The sequence below is a fragment of the Patiria miniata genome, unplaced genomic scaffold (assembly GCF_015706575.1).
Source record: "Patiria miniata isolate m_02_andy unplaced genomic scaffold, ASM1570657v1 HiC_scaffold_6, whole genome shotgun sequence".
NCBI lineage: Eukaryota > Metazoa > Echinodermata > Asteroidea > Valvatida > Asterinidae > Patiria > Patiria miniata.
The window spans coordinates 14,710,387-14,726,490 of record NW_024037073.1 but is presented as its reverse complement, the minus strand read 5'-3'; the positions used below and the strand labels follow the sequence as shown (position 1 = coordinate 14,726,490).

At 40.9% G+C, this 16,104-nt stretch overlaps 1 protein-coding gene across 1 annotated transcript in view; it reads right to left on the bottom strand.

Moving 5' to 3' along the window:
• The window catches only part of LOC119743285 (zinc finger FYVE domain-containing protein 26-like), a 33,953-nt gene extending 18,125 nt beyond the window's left edge, over window positions 1-15,828 (bottom strand). The window contains exons 1-11 of the mRNA XM_038219688.1: window positions 15,825-15,828; window positions 14,787-14,887; window positions 13,181-13,273; window positions 12,224-12,431; window positions 9,608-10,665; window positions 7,710-7,946; window positions 6,704-6,769; window positions 3,955-4,140; window positions 2,667-2,762; window positions 1,704-1,863; window positions 236-400 (exon numbers count right to left, since the gene is read on the bottom strand). Coding sequence (XP_038075616.1) covers window positions 236-400; window positions 1,704-1,863; window positions 2,667-2,762; window positions 3,955-4,140; window positions 6,704-6,769; window positions 7,710-7,946; window positions 9,608-10,665; window positions 12,224-12,431; window positions 13,181-13,273; window positions 14,787-14,887; window positions 15,825-15,828 — 2,374 coding nt within the window. The remainder of the gene's footprint in view (window positions 1-235; window positions 401-1,703; window positions 1,864-2,666; window positions 2,763-3,954; window positions 4,141-6,703; window positions 6,770-7,709; window positions 7,947-9,607; window positions 10,666-12,223; window positions 12,432-13,180; window positions 13,274-14,786; window positions 14,888-15,824) is intronic.
• Between the last annotated feature and the right edge of the window lie 276 nt (window positions 15,829-16,104).

The following is a 16,104-nucleotide window of genomic DNA, read 5'->3' as shown; positions in this document are numbered from 1 at the left end:
TATGGATTTATTAGTGAGTAAACACAATGTAACATAACATAGCATAGTTGCTGACGGGTTAATATATTTTCTATTTCACCCAAAAAGAGCCTGGTTTTAACATGGGCTGTCACATATATGTTGGCAAAAACAGTGAGAGTAATATGAAAAACTTCAGCAACAAAACAACCCTCCCAAAAAAACAAACAAACAAAAAACAAAAACAGGTAGTTTCTGCATGAGCCTGACCACCTACCCCTGTCCCTGGCTACAGGGACGGATTGTGATGACAATGACGAGGCAGGTGATGGACTGAGAGAGGCCATCAAGGACGTTACGCTCATGCGACTTCTGCTCCTCCTCTGCCCAGTGGGTGAGGTCACGCTTTGAGCCGACACGCTCCGTAACGTGGACTCAAAATCTGTTCCATGCAGGAGGAGATATGGGGTTCTAATTAATAGCAATGGACTCTGTGCACATATGTAGAGGGTGCTTTGTGACTTTTCAAGAGCCCAAGTGGGAGGGACGCACTGTGCGTGCGAATTTTTCACAAAAGTATGGCACGAAGTACGAAAGACTCATTTTGTGCTGAATTTGCACAAAACTGTGGCGTCTTCGTGTGAGCTTCAGGTGCCTTCTGCACTGCCTTCTCATGTCCCTCCCAGGGGCCCCCCAATTCTTGCTCTGAAACCGTTGAGGAGATCCTTATGCAGGGAGTCCATAAGAACGACAGAGAAATTGTGTGAATGTTCCTCCTCGTATAAACTGAAGTTTTGTAAAGCCAAGTCTACATAAGAGCTTTCTTTAATAATAAAGTTGTAATCAAGTTCTCAAAAGTCTTCAAGTCAACCACAATTTATCCAGCATCAAAGAATATTGCAAAATATGGGCCAAGTAAAAAAATAAACAACTTTTTCGTCCCCCACCGCTTCCTTTATTCCGCCCATCTCATTTTCCCTTTAAATTTTTAATTGGTACATTTGCAATACCTTTTCAATTTTGTCAATAAGATATCTTTTTATTTGTTTCAAACAAACTTGTAGAAATGGTGACGGCTCCTTTGGACACACTTTTGTATCAGCAAAGGATTCAATTGACGATTTAAAATTGATGAATCCATCTGCCATCTTGGAAAAAAAAAAGGGGGCCGCCTCCTTCATTTAAAAAGAAAATCCGGATGAATAACAATTTTTTTAATTGGCCTAAGAAACTGTGAGAAAGGATTCCTTTGTCAAGGTTTACCACCTGATTTGTGATTGATGGTCAATAAACAACTCTGTTTCTTCAAGCTATGGCCTATGCCCAAACTTAGCTAGATGAAGTGAAAGGGAAGAAACGTTGCTTATGTTATAAAATAATCTCTCATTTCAGAGCACAAGATGGCAACTAAAGTTTTTGGAAACAAAACATTGCACTCATGATGGCTTTCTGTTAATATCGTGGTAACTACGGGCAAATATAGTTTCTGCTTTCTCCCTGCAAACACAAAAATATAAACAAACACCAATTAAATAACATATGAAAAGTAAGTTTGTTCTGCTGCACACTGGCAACTTTGATTAAAATTTGCATTAAAAAAGTTGTTAATTTTTTTTTCAGCAGCAGGAATGCTCAGTTAGTGAGAAAAACAATCTCAAACAGAATACTCTTTTCAGTTTAAAAAAAAAGGTGCAGCAACTGTTATTTAAGAGATATTTGAATGAAGCAGGTGCATATATTCTGACCTGTCTGCTGGCTCTGTACAGCCGCTACCAACAAGATGGCATTCTTGGCGTATTTGGTGACCAAGGCATCACAGGACGCCAAGGAGAGATCACTAGGGCGGAAGTGTGTGGACAAAAGCTCGCGTCTCAAGCAATCCACTACCATGGAGGCATGCTCAATCTATCACAAGGGTAAAAAAGACAAAAGGATGTATAGTTCCCAGCGGCGACAAGGGCGTTGGGCAGAGTCTCGACCACCATACGACTGGTTCTCAAGCAGATGTTACAGGTTTGAGCACACTCAGGATACAATTAATTGTGTGCACCTTGCACCATTCGCATGCAAACCAATGCACACACACACACTTGGCGTATTCAAACCCCGTTCTTATGTAACCCGCCAACAGTGTTCTCAGGTTGCCGATTACGCATGCCCAAGTGCGTGTGGAGTGCAGCTGGATGCTCATTCAAGATGGCCGCCGCCGTATTAAAACGTTGAATGAAAGGAAAGGACTTGATCTTACGAGAATAATTTACATCCCAGAAAAGCTGTAAAAATTGGCAAAGACAAATCCACTTTATGCTCATGTACAATTATATTTTGTTTATCATTACTGCTCCTGCACTGAATAAACATTTTCGATTTTATGCACTTAAAACATAACGCAAGTTGTGGTACCCACTATCTTTGTTCATGACGTTCTTCATCCACTCCCCAATAAGTGGATATAATAACCCAATAAGTGGATAATAAATCCCCAAATAAAATCCCGATTGCAAATGCCGTTCGCGTGTTGGTTTTCGTCATTCAAAACCCTGTTTTGGTGTTCATTCAACATGAATACGGGGTTTTGAATACCCCCAGTGTAACCTACCTAGAGCTCACATGGAGGGTCAGATCTACTGATGCGAGGAGTCCATACACAGCAAATGGGCAAAAATGAAAGGTTGAATGTTACTGTAACAGGACTGATTAGTACATACCTTGGTGTTCATGAGCAACTGTTCCAATATCAGCATTGGTTTGGACACAAGATGCTCACAGTCTGATCTCTCAGGCTCAGGTAGACACAGTAATGCCTATAAGATATTAAACAAAAATCACGGCGTGTATATATACCAAAGTTTTGTCATTTGTAATAAATTTTAAAGCCCCTTGGTAAGGGCGTTGCCTCCAAAGATGTCGAGTCGTAAATACGTCAATCACAAGACACATTTTAATTCCAGTCTCAAGTTGAGCTATGCAAACAAACTGTAAGAAAGGTATCATAAGTTATCGCTATTTATCACATAGAACTAATGACCAGCTGGGGCCAATTTTGAGGAGCTGCTAAGCACAAAAATTTGCTTAATAGCACAAAAAAAGTTTGGCTTATAAAAGCAGGTTACCAGCCCCAAAACTCCATGTGATGTATATTGCTCGTGATTGGTACTCAGCTGTTGTTTGCTTTATAGCATGAATATCACATGGAGTTTTAGCTGGTAACCTGCTTTTATAAGCCAGAAATTGTTGTGCTAAGCAAATATTTGTGCTTAGCAGCTCGGTGAAATTGGCCCCTGATGTATAATTGATTTTGACTAAATCTTAACTTGCCTGCCCCAACCTAGAAGTGTCGTGGGAACCCAAAAGGGGCAGACTGCATGATTACTGTTAACAGGAATAGGGCTAGGATGGATACCTGTGTATCCGCAAATGGCAGACATTTGGTTCTTGTCTTTTGTTTAAAAACCTCATACCTTCTCCGCAGATAAAACCTTTCTGAAAGGGCATCACAACTTTTTATTTATATTCTGCCAGTAAAACTTAACAAAAAATGTTATGTTCAAGGAATGGTGTTTTGGGTCCATTTCCCTGGCAGAATGAACTTGTGCAGTATTGGATTTTTGAGAGTCACAAAAATAGTACAGGATTTGGTTTATCAGGTACTTTTCTGAGCAGACTATTATGTCATCAAAGCACAATAAGACACGTGGTGTTAGGGAAACTGCTAACAGGCAGCATGGGCAGCGCAATGTTCACCTTATCTAGATAACGTGACCACAAGGAATTTAAACAACCATTCATATAGCGATGATCTGGCCAAGTTGTTTCTGCCAACTTTTTTCAAAAGGGCTTCTGTAAACTTCTGGCCACATTTAAGAGGGAAAATCACACTAAAGAAATCCCATACCGAGGTCGTCGGTATTTCGACAACATCATTCGGTATTTTTCGGTATCAAAAAGTACCGTTACTATTATTGAAATATAGTCTAAGCCTTCGGCAGAACTGACCTTGGCTCCCAGACTGAGTGCCTGAAGCTCTTCTACCTGCTCCATGGCCATCAGGTCCAGGAAGTGATCCATCATAAACTGGACCAGGAAGACCGTGCTAGCCAGGCTGATCCTCTCCCCCTGGGCCTCCAGGAGGCTCCGACAGATCCTCAGACACAAAAGCTGATCACCGATCTGCTCTAGGATCTACAAATCGGGTTATGATAAGATAGAATAAGACTCAGATGTATCAATTTAATGGCTAAGATAATCTCGTGCAGGGATCTGTTAATCTGAAGCAAAAATGGATGATCTCAAGTATAGTATAGGAGGCGAGGATTTTGCAGATCTGAAGGCACATTGGATGATCTTGGATCTGCACAAGAATCTGCCAGCCAGGAACACAAGAAATAAATGGGTGAGATGATCTGCTGTGAGCATCTTTCAGATCTATCATCACAATGGAGGATGTTGGATCTGCTCTAAGGGCTGCCAGTCAGGTATTAGTACAGGATTAAGCTGATGTGCAAGACTGACAAGGCGAGGATCTTGCAGATCTGAAGGCACATTGGATGATCTTGGATCTGCTAAAGCATCTGCAAGCCAGGAAAACAAGAATGAAATGGGCAAGATGATCTGCTGTGAGGATCTTTCAGATCTATCGTCACAATGAATGATGTCGGATCAGCTCTAGGGCCTGCCAGTCAGGTAGTGACAAGTGCAAATCGTGCCTGGTATCTGATTCCCCAAAGACTTGTGTCATTCTGGGGTGTAACTGTCTGGTAACCTGTAGGCAGGACAGACAAAGTGACGAGTCCTGTAAATGAAGTACAAGCTACCAGCCTATTTCCTTTCCCTTCTCGCAGATTTGTGCAGAAGAAACTTATATGGAGTCGGTACGGCACAGGCTCGTTGTCAGTGAAGATGATTGCGACCCTTGCATTCAGTCTTTGATTTCTATGTAAACCCACAAATGACATTGTTTATTTCCGAGCTGAAGACCGAAACACAGCCCTTCTCTCTGATGAACATGGAGAACTGTGCTTGTGTTGGGATGAAGTCCACCAGTTTATCAATTTCTTATCAATATTGTTTTATTCATACCAGCATATTTTAACAGTGACAGATTTGCCCAACAATTATATCAATTATTTTATTTCCATCGCACTGACCTTACAACGTGATACAAGACACAGTTAATCATTTATGTCAGATATATTCATAAGGGGCCAAATTATTGGCAGGGGTAAAAAAATTGAGAATACAAGTTCATCCGTATCAACTTATATCGACAATCACATTTGCTAATATATTGTCTTTCCTTGAGTAGTTTGGACTAAATGGATATGGTAGCTTAATTTAAAGTATTATTTTTTCAACAGCATATACAATAACATAATTATGTAATTAGTACATTTCAGTTTAAACAATACCCATAATAATATCGCGTCATCTGATTGGTCGGTCGTTAATCACATGTCATGGATTCTTTGTCCCAATCCACAGTTTTTTGGATGAATTATTCAATGTTGCATTGGCTTTGCTGATGGAAAATTCCATCTGTCACCTCATGAAAAGATTATTACCATTGCACTCATAAACATTCATTATCCCTAACCGCCCTGAATCCCTCAAAATCCTTCAGGTTACATGGCAAAAGTGCGTTACTGATTTCGTAAGATGCACTTTGTCAAGGTCTTGGGCTGGACATTGTGTTGTTTTTGCTCAGCCACGCATAAATATAGGCCTAGATTATGCTTGAAATCCTCCGTACTGATCCAGGATGTCACTGGCCAAGCCTCAACATATTGACAGTCACTGTCGCAGGATTTTGCAGGATCAGGCAGTGGTCACCCCTTCACGGACCATATTCAAGAAATAATGGAGGAATTTGCAGGATTGAGGCTATATGCTATTTTTCCATGAGGCCAATTGGAGGATTTTGCAGGATTGAGGCTATATCCTAGCAAAAAGGCCTAGGGAGTTAGGGTTATATGTAATACTGCATCACTAATTTGATTGCTATTTAGCCCAAACCTTCTAAGATCCTTCAAACTATCCTGGGAGGTTTTGGAGGAATTTGTAAGGATTGCAAAAAGTACAGCTTGGTCACTCATACATTACATAGAGATGATTAATTAATGCCCTTTGGCATGTATCCCAAAAGTAACCTTCCAAATTATAATCAAAATGCTTTCTTGGATTGACGATTCCCATCCAGTCAAACTCCAACATCAGGGTTTGTTGGAATCTGTTAGGATGAGTACTGCACTAATAAACTGATTATGCTTTACATGGGGTTAGGCATACCACCAATAAACAGAGACCAACAGTTTTTGTGTACAGTTTACCATACGGTGTTGGAATTTGCAAGGATGAGGAAGGTTCCTAGCAAATCACTCTAGGGGGTTAGGGTTAAAGATCGTACTGGTACTAAACACCCCGTTACATTATTCTGTTTGGCTTGTTGTCATTTAGGAGAAATCAAGAAATTGACTGATTTTTGGAGCTAAAGAATTCTATAGATGAAATCGCCTTTCGTGATCAAAAGGTTGTGCATGGGTTTTCACTGTGTAATATTTACTGAGCTGAAAATTCGACAGGTTAGGTTTGCAACATTCTTGTTTGGATTTTGAGTGATTTTATTATTGGAAATGAACAAAATGCATGAAAAACAAATGATTCTATAGGTCTTCAGTGAGAAAAACCACAATTTATCATAAAACGTCTTCTAAACAGGAATCTCTCATAGATAGATTATTGGTCTCACCTGATACGCCATCAGAGTGTTGCTACTATCACTCAATAGGTGTAGTAGATGTTTCTCATGAATTGTCTGCCGATAAAAGAAAGGGAATATTAAAAGGAACATTCAAAGCGCAGATCAATTTATAAATTAATTACAACACTTTGACCGATCAAACCCCAGTCACAAGTCAGTTCCCTAATCAACTAATGAAAATTGTTTGATCAGTCACAGACAGTCAAAATTTTCTTCAACTTCTCCAGGCATGCATTTGTATGTACAGGCTAGTAAAAAAAATCATCAGATCACATTCGTGTTAACACTGTGACTAGTCAAATTACATCAACAGACAAAAGAGGTAACTTGTAAGTACAGCTGGCAAAACAGGCACAATTAACAAGGGAATTCTTAACTGTTAAAACAGTCACTTGATTGATTTTTGACTGCTGTGACGGCGTAGCTGAATTTATCAGTGAGAGAGAGGCTTACAATAAGCAGGCCCATAATGATTATTTTGATTAATTGTTGTGTCACTTATTCACTTATCTTTGCTAGTTATTAAGCAGAAGTCAGGGAGTGAAAATGAAGACTACCTTTTACGATGGTGCAAGGGCATGTGTCAAAAACATTTTTTAAAGCCAAAATCCTTATAAACTTCACACACGCAAATTTCTTACAAAAAAAACGTGGAGTTTGCTTAAACATTTTAGATATAATGATATTGTGATGGCTGACTGGGATTTTCAGGAAAAATACCCAATGTAAAAAGTAATTAAGTGCAAGGACGAATTGAGAGTGTTAATGAAAAATGACCTATTATCCCCTACCGCCCCAAACTGCCTGCCGGTTTCACCCTGTACCACCCAAAACCACCCCAGCACTCTATGTTTTATGGATTCATCAGGGAATAAATACAATGTAATACAATGTTGTAAAGATGCAAACAGGTTAATCCTTCCAAAACTAATTGTTTGCGTTCGGGCCTCGTAAGAACCATGATAAACTCTCTCCTTCATGCATTAAAAGTTACCTCTTTCAAATCTGGGTAGACGTCATGCAGGACTGCCCACTCCTTGGCCAGCTCAAAGTCCCTGGCAGCTAGCAGCACACCCAAGACAGCGTGGGGGTTGTCTAGGCTATCAGAGGCCACCTGCTGCCACTGGATGTAAGGGCTCGGAGAGGTCAGCATGGCGTCAGGGTGGCTCTCGTCCTGCGTGTCTAGGTCAAAGGTCGTGGACGAGTCGTTGGCCTGTGCATACTCAGTGATCTTTCATTATATCAGAAGAATATGAAAAAACAAGTCAGGTGTGTTTACAAACACAAATGCCCCGCAACGGTGACAGTTCCCATGACATAACACCACTCTTTTAACATCAACTTACATGTACCTTGGTCACATGGAACATTCATTGACAGCATTAGTGTCTTCTGTAGGTTTTATATGAATTAATCCCTAATCCCTATAATCTCAGAATAAATACATGATTTCTATTGTTTTGGCCACTGTGAACTTGACCCTTGACCTTTTGGCCCCAAATTCAATAGGCTTCTTAGGATTACCAAGAACAATCCACAAACCAAATTTGAAGTTCACATGTAAAGTATTTCTCAAGTTATCGCGCTGACAAGATTTCTATTGTTTTAGCCACTGTGAACTTGACCCTTGACCTTTTGGCCCCAAATGCAATAGGCTTCTTAGGATTGCCAAGAACAATCCACAAACCAAATTTGAAGTTCACATGTTAATTATTTCTCAAGTTATCCCGCTGACAAGATTTCTATTGTTTTAGCCACTGTGAACTTGACCTTAGGCCTTTTGGCCCCAAATGCAAAAGGCTTCTTAGGATTGCCAAAAACAATCCACAAACCAAATTTGAAGTTCATATGTTAAGTATTTCTCAAGTTATCGCGCTGACAAGATTTCTATTGTTTTAGCCTCTGTGAACTTGACCTTTGGCCTTTTGGCCCCAAATGCAAAAGGCTTCTTAGGATTACCAAGAACAATCCACAAACCAAATTTGAAGTTCATATGTTAAGTATTTCTCAAGTTATTGCGCTGACAAGATTTGTCCGGACACACACACCCACCCACCCACCCACCCACACACACACCCACCCACCCACGGAAGGACGAGGCGGAAACAGTATGCCCCTTCGGCTTCGCCGCGGGGCATAAAAATCATTTGCTGATGGAACACTGCTTATACTGTGTGTGAACACTTCTATATGGTATAAAAACAGTTAAATGGGCTAAAATGTTACAGTTAATTACTTTTCCCTATTTTTTTTTTAATTACTGTTTGTGTTTTTTTTTATGAATGGAGAGTGGTGTAATAGAGTGAAGTGTAGCAAATTACATTATCCCAGCAAGCAACTGGGAGATCACAAGAAAAGAGGAAATTCCAAGCTATACAAGACTCTCTGCAGTGTTTTTCAATTCTAATGACGCATGAGAGAAGCGAAAAATAGAAAATCGGCTAATCTGAGGAAAAGCTGCACGCCTGATTATACGTGTGTCTCTGAAATTGCTAATTTACAAGTAATGAAATCATTCAATAACACATGCAGACAAAGAACAATTAAAGTAACATTGAGTTTTCCTGATCGTTTTTTTTTTAAAAATAAGTACGCCGTTTTAATCAAGTGACACACTTAGATGTACCGGGGTTATTGAATAATAAATCAAAAACCCCTCAGCCAATGAAATGAATACATTTCCATTGTCAAACCCACTCTAAACACAATATTGTCCACACGCTCAGTTCTAATGATCAACAAACCACTCCTCAAATTTCCGGAAACAAATTTTGTCAAACCAGATATAGGTTCTCCAAGTCTATTAAAAAATATCTCTGAATGGGACAGAGCCATCATTTCCTTTATTGACTACCCACAGCAAAAGAGTGAACAAAACCTCGTTTTTATTACCTTACTGTAGGTCTTCATTTGATCCAACTTAAAAGCAACAGCTTCCTTCAGACTGGCTTCTGAGGCAGGATTTGCCACACAGTGCTCCAGTAACTGCAGACCCACAGCCACTGGCAGTCTGGGTAACAGACCAAGGGTCACCCGCGCACACAAGTCTTTGTCTCGGAGGCACATCAGCGCCCTCCAGGAATCAGACATCAGTAACTCATCCGTGTTACCAGGAAGATCAGCCTGAGCTGCACAGCAGAGCACAAAGTCCTGTATGACTGAAAGGTTCGGCAGCCAATCGCTCAAGGCATCCGAGTTCGGCAGCGAGTGAATGAGGTGCAAGGCGTCCGTCCACTTGGAGTAGGTGATGAGGTGATCCAAGCTGAAGTACACCATAGCCTGGTAGTGGTCACTATGCAGGTTGGCTAAGGTGCAGGCGTGGGCGTTGCGCATGGTCAAGGCTACGTTGTTAGCCGGATGGCCTTCTGGGATTTGGAGACTACTGGCTTTGTTCTGCAGCATCTCTGCAGTTTCGATGATATTCGACATGTAGGACTCCAGGTAGCGCTGCATGGCAGAGTAGCCAATCACATGCTGAGCCATCTTGGCCATCTCCTTCCGTGATGTTGTTATGTCCGGCAGGAACTCCCTGTCCTCACCAAATGCCCCTTCGTCAAAGACCAAGCTCATTGGGCTACCAAAAGAGCTGCTAAAGCTACCACTACTCTCAACTGACTTCTTGAGGGCAAATCTGTCCGGCCGGTCATCCACCGACATGCTGACGAGGCCAGCCAAGGAAGCCACCAGCTTGGACTTGGAGTGCAGGTAGGCCAGGGTGGACTCTGTCATGCTGAACGTCGGACGGGACAGGCACTCAAAGTTCCTGACAGGGACCTCACCCAGCAGGCCTTCTGGTTGGGAAGAGCTGCGTCGGTGTGTCAGAATCGGCTTCTTCATTTTGGATGCGGATCGATACTCAAACTTGTAGCCATAGGAGAAGTCGTATGGCTCGATTCTGACCGTGAAGTTGAAGGAGCGTCCACGGTGTAACTTGGGTCTCAATGGCAACCCTGGATAAAGTAAAGCATACCCGTAAGTGCTATTCTAAAGGAAAGGAACATAGAACTTTGTAGATTAAGCCAACTACATACACCAGGCATGCAACTGTACATTCTCAAAAAAGAGGAAATTCCAAAATTCAGAAGACTTTGTACAGTGTTTTTCTATTTTGAATGGCTGAAATGGGAATAAAAAAGAGGAAATCAGCTGATCCGAGGAAAAGTTGCATGCCTGATACATGTAGATATCAGTAAATGGTTAATGAAAACATTGAAACACCTTAATTTGAAAGGTTTTCAATCAAATCAAGTAGCTGTCCTTTTATTTTAGAAGCAAGCACACAATAACCATTTGTTTCTCTACTAACTGAATTCAAGTCTACTGTCCAAACTTTGCTTTCAAATGTATTCTTTCGGTTTCATTTCACTGTAATTGAGAAACAAAGTACAGAAAAAATACAGAGAGAGAATAAGGACTTTCTCTTATTGAAAAGGTAATATGTGAGATAACTAAAAGACAAATTGTGGCCTTGCTATTTCACTCTATGGAATGAAAAACAGGAGGAACCAAATGTGTTTGCCGCAGTTCATGTGAATATCCTGTCACATGAATTGAGACTAGCTGACTTGTAATTATTTGACTTGTGATGACTTTCCATTTACTTGTGATTGACTTGTGATAATTTGTTATGGCTTGTTATTGACTTTCAATGTCTTATGATAACTTGTGATGACGTGTGGTGCTTTGTGATGACTTGTGATAACTTAAGATTATTTGTGACGACTTACTATGGATCGTAATAACTTGTGACAACTTGTGATGACTTGCGACTGACTTATGTCTTATGAAAACTTGTGATGATTTGTGGTGCTTTGTGATGACTTGTGATAACTTAAGATTATTTGTGACGACTTGCAATGGATCATAATGACTTGTGACAACTTGTGATAACTTGCGATTGACTTGTAATGTCTTGGGATAACTTGTGCTGGCTCATAATGACTTGTGATAACTTGTGGTGATTTGTGATTACTCACCATGACTTGTGATGACTAATGATTGCTCACAATGACTTATGAAAACTGATGATGACTTGTGATGGCTCACAATGTCTTGTGATAACTTGCGATGACTTGTGATGGCTCATAATGACTTGTGATAACTTGTGATGATTTGTGATTGCTAACATTGCGCGTGATTACTTATGATTGCTCACAATGACTTGTGATAACTTGTGATGACTTGTGATAACTTGTGATGGCTCATAATGACTTGTCACAACTTGTGGTGATTTGTGATTGCTCACAATGACGCGTGATTACTTATGATTGCTCACAATGACTTGTGATACCTTGGGATGACTTGTGATGGCTCATAATGACTTGTGATAACTTGTGGTGATTTGTGATTGCTCACAATGACGTATGATTACTTATGATTGCTTACAATGGCTTGTGATACATTGTGATGGCTTGCGATTGCTCACAATGACCTGTCATAACTTGTGATGACTTGTGATGGTCTTGTAATGACTTGTGATGGTCTTGTAGTGACTTGTGAACCACTGACCTGGTGAGCTAGGCTTCTCCTCCAGCTGTATCTTGCCTGGCTGGCAGCTCAAGACAAAACTCTCCAGTTTCTCCCCCAGCTGTTTGGACATGTGGGGCGCCACCACGTTGAGCAGGCCCCCGTAGATATGACCCTGCTCTATATCTGTGCCCAGACTCTTTCCAGTGAAGTCCTTCCGGAACCAGTCTAGCTGCTTGGGTATGGTGACCTAGCAAACAGCCAGTGGAAGGATTGTTTTCATACAAATGAGGGCCAACTCATACTTCGTGCATATGGGAATGAAGCAATTGCCGTGGAATTCACAGCAGTTGAAACGTGTTCATCTTTGGCAAAACTTTCCATTATAAATCAAGATGGGATATTCCATGAGAAAGGCTGAAAAATTGACACTTTCTGGAATCTTCAAAACTACAAGCATTACAATCTCAAATGTGGTATCAAATTAAAGGGGACAGCAAGACCTTTCATTTGAGTGATGTGGCAGTGAGACAAAATACGGTCAAGTTTCTTTAAAAAAAACTAGGGTATTTTGTTGAAATTTATTTTTTACTTATGGATTGGAGGTAGTCATTTTAGCACCTTATGTTTAGATACAGATTTTATAAGGGCACTAAAAAGATTTTTTCATCACTGCACAGTATGAGGAAATTTTTCAACAGGAAGAGTATTTAGGCCTATATGTTTTCCATGTCCTTTTCTTCTAACGCTAGATACCAATAAAGAATGTATTGCCAAACCAACAGAAATTTATTTTGTTGGCCTTTTTTTATGGTTCAGTCACTTAATTTAAAGGAAACTCCACCCTAAATACTTTGGCTTTATAGAATAAAAGTATTAAATACAAATTGAAGGAAGACCCCTGGTAAATGTAAAGCGAGTTACCATGGAATTGGCGAGATACATTCAGTTATCACGTTGCAAGAACGATCTCCCAAAGAATGTTCCACAAAAACTTACACGCAATTTTTCGTCGTTGACAATGACGTAATTCTCCAGAAATTGCTGCATTGCCAATTCCAGTTGCTCTTCCACATTGTTGACTTTCAGCACCTGTGAATGGCAACCCACGTATACATTAACACCACTTCAGTAAAAATGGATGGATTGGCTCTACACTGGTATCCGGCGACAAGAATTAGAAGCTTTTACTGCGGTGGTGTCATGCTAACAAGCATGCTGCATGCGTTCTTAATGATGAGGCGCGCACACATTTTAGTAACTCTATTGGTCCAAGGAGCCCAGAGTGCATGCGTACTGCCTGAGCGCGACTCACGCGTTTGTGCGCCACCGCAGAAAATGGCTGCCGCCGGATTTGTCTATAGACCATTTGCATCACTTCATATGACAGAAATTACAACTAAAAGAAAAGGGGAACATATAAGTAAGTGTTTTTCTCCACAAAACATGATTTTTTTGGGAATCGTTTATTATTAAACATTGAGAAATCTTGAAAAAGAAAAGTTTGATAATCTTTTCAACAGTTCATATTTGAATCCTGACGGCCCATTGACAGAGATTTCCCAAATTTGTTTCCTCAAAATAGCAACAAAATCTGATGCTGTGACACACAAGCACCTCAAAACTGGCATAGTTATTACCAACAACCCTTTTCCATAGGATAGCACATTACTAAATGCACAATTTAGACTACCCAATAGTTTTATTTTGTACAGTATTGTTTTGCAACCTCGCAATTTAAACATTAAAAGTTTATTCCCCGTACTATTTTCAAGTTTCATCCTGAAAAATAGTTTCCTCTTCTAAATCGCTATTTTTCTAGAGATACAAAAGTTCAAATTAGGTTTTGCCCTTCTACAACGTATAAACACTGTATACTCAGTGTGTTACCTCCCGAGTGCAAGTTGGAAAAATCACTCAGGTGGGACTCGAACCCACAACCTCCTGCTTTCTAGTGCAGACGTCTTACCACTCGACCATCGAGCTTAAACGGGATCGGTTGGCTGGTTCGAATCTGATGTACATAGCTGCGGGTACCGCATAAACTATTCATAAGGTGGAATATTTGCGTCGGGGTAATGTAAGTCAAATTAGGTTTTGCCCTTCACTGACGTATAAACACTGTATATTCAGTGTGTTACCTCCCGAGTGCAAGTTGGATAAATACAAAAGTTATACAGTTTTTGAATGAGACATGTTTAGTTATAAAATTAGTCCTTGACAAATTTCGAAATGTTGGCTGCCAGACAATATTTCCCCACAAGTTTGGATATGGGTAACCCTAACCCCCTAGTACTTCCTCAGGACTACCCTGCCAAATCCAACAGAGTCCAACCAGACTATCCTGTTCAATCCACTGTGCCTCATTTTCAGTTGTCTGCTGAATCCAACGGAGTCCAACAATGCGTTATAATGCGGTTCAGTTGCCTGCTGAATCCAACATTTTGCATGAGGAATGTACACCAGGGGTTAACTGCTCAATCCAACAGGCTCCATCGGGTATGTGACATAGTTGGATCCTGTTGGATTCAGCAGGGTTAGGGTTCATTTAGAAAATCCAATGTAGAATCACTCATCATCCCTGCCTGACAACTGAGCTCCTTACCTGTAAAGCAGGAGAGACTCGGCATCCATTGGAGATAACAAACAGCAAACGCGTCTCTGCAGGAGGCAAATACCTGTGCCACGGGTCCTCCACATTTAGTGCTGATAAACCAACAAATAAAAATCAACAACTGTAATGTTTATAAATTTGGGTGGGGTCGTGACACATAATTGCTCAATTTAACACTTGGACAAAAATATCCCTGACTTATTGGCACAGGCATTGTGTTTCCCTTTGTTCCTGTAATATAAAACTCTCCCATAGACTAAGCACACAGACTTATGTTCGAGGACTGTTCTCGACAAAAAATGTACGTTAGAGGACAACAAAGAATCTGTTGTTCTCTATTTGTCTTGCTGTCCTCAGAATGTATGGTATGTAATACACGTACATACTGGTTCATGAGACTGCAGACTAATTTTGGGTCTGAAAGTGCACACCTTTCTGATTTTACTGGTTTACTGAGACCACAATATTAACCCGCACATGCCCAATTCCGTTCTCTAATCACATGACGACAAAATGGGACCTGTTAATTTTTAATCATGTGACTCCCTTTGTGAATCTGATTGGTTAACATAAATATTGCGTCCGTTGAAATCGGAGTGCTGCCCGCACACCTTTCCGGTGACATCGATCAGTAGCCACCCTCAGTCTGTTCTACAGATAATTCCATGGAAATTGTTTCAGCAGTTTGTTTGACTTGGTTGCTCCTGTCTGGGTGTTTGAGCGTGCAACCAGGCTCTCTGCTTCCTCTGACACATACACTCTAGCTGTGCCGAGATGTAGAACCAAGAGCTACTATAATCAGGCATGCAAGTTGTTCCACCAGTTTGTTTGACTTGGTTCCTCCTGTCAGGGTGTGTGAGCGTGCAACCAGGCTCTCTGCTTCCTCCCACCCATACACTCTAGCTGTGCCGAGATGTAGAACCAAGAGTTACTATAATCAGGCATGCAAGTTGTTCCATCAGTTTGTTTGACTTGGTTCATCCTGTCAGGGTGTTTGAGCGTGCAACCAGGCCCTTTGCTTCCTCTCACCCATACACTATAGCTGTGCTGAGATGTAGAACAAAGAACTACTATAATCAGGCATGCAAGTTGTTCCATCAGTTTGTTCAACTTGGTTGCTCCTGTCAGGGTGTTTGAGCGTGCAACCAGGCTCTCTGCTTCCTCTCACCCATACACTCTAGCTGTGCCGAGATGTAAAACAAAGAACTACTATAATCAGGCATGCAAGTTGTTCCATCAGTTTGTTTGACTTGGTTGCTCCTGTCAGGGTGTTTGAGCGTGCAACCAGGCTCTCTGCTTCCTCTCACCC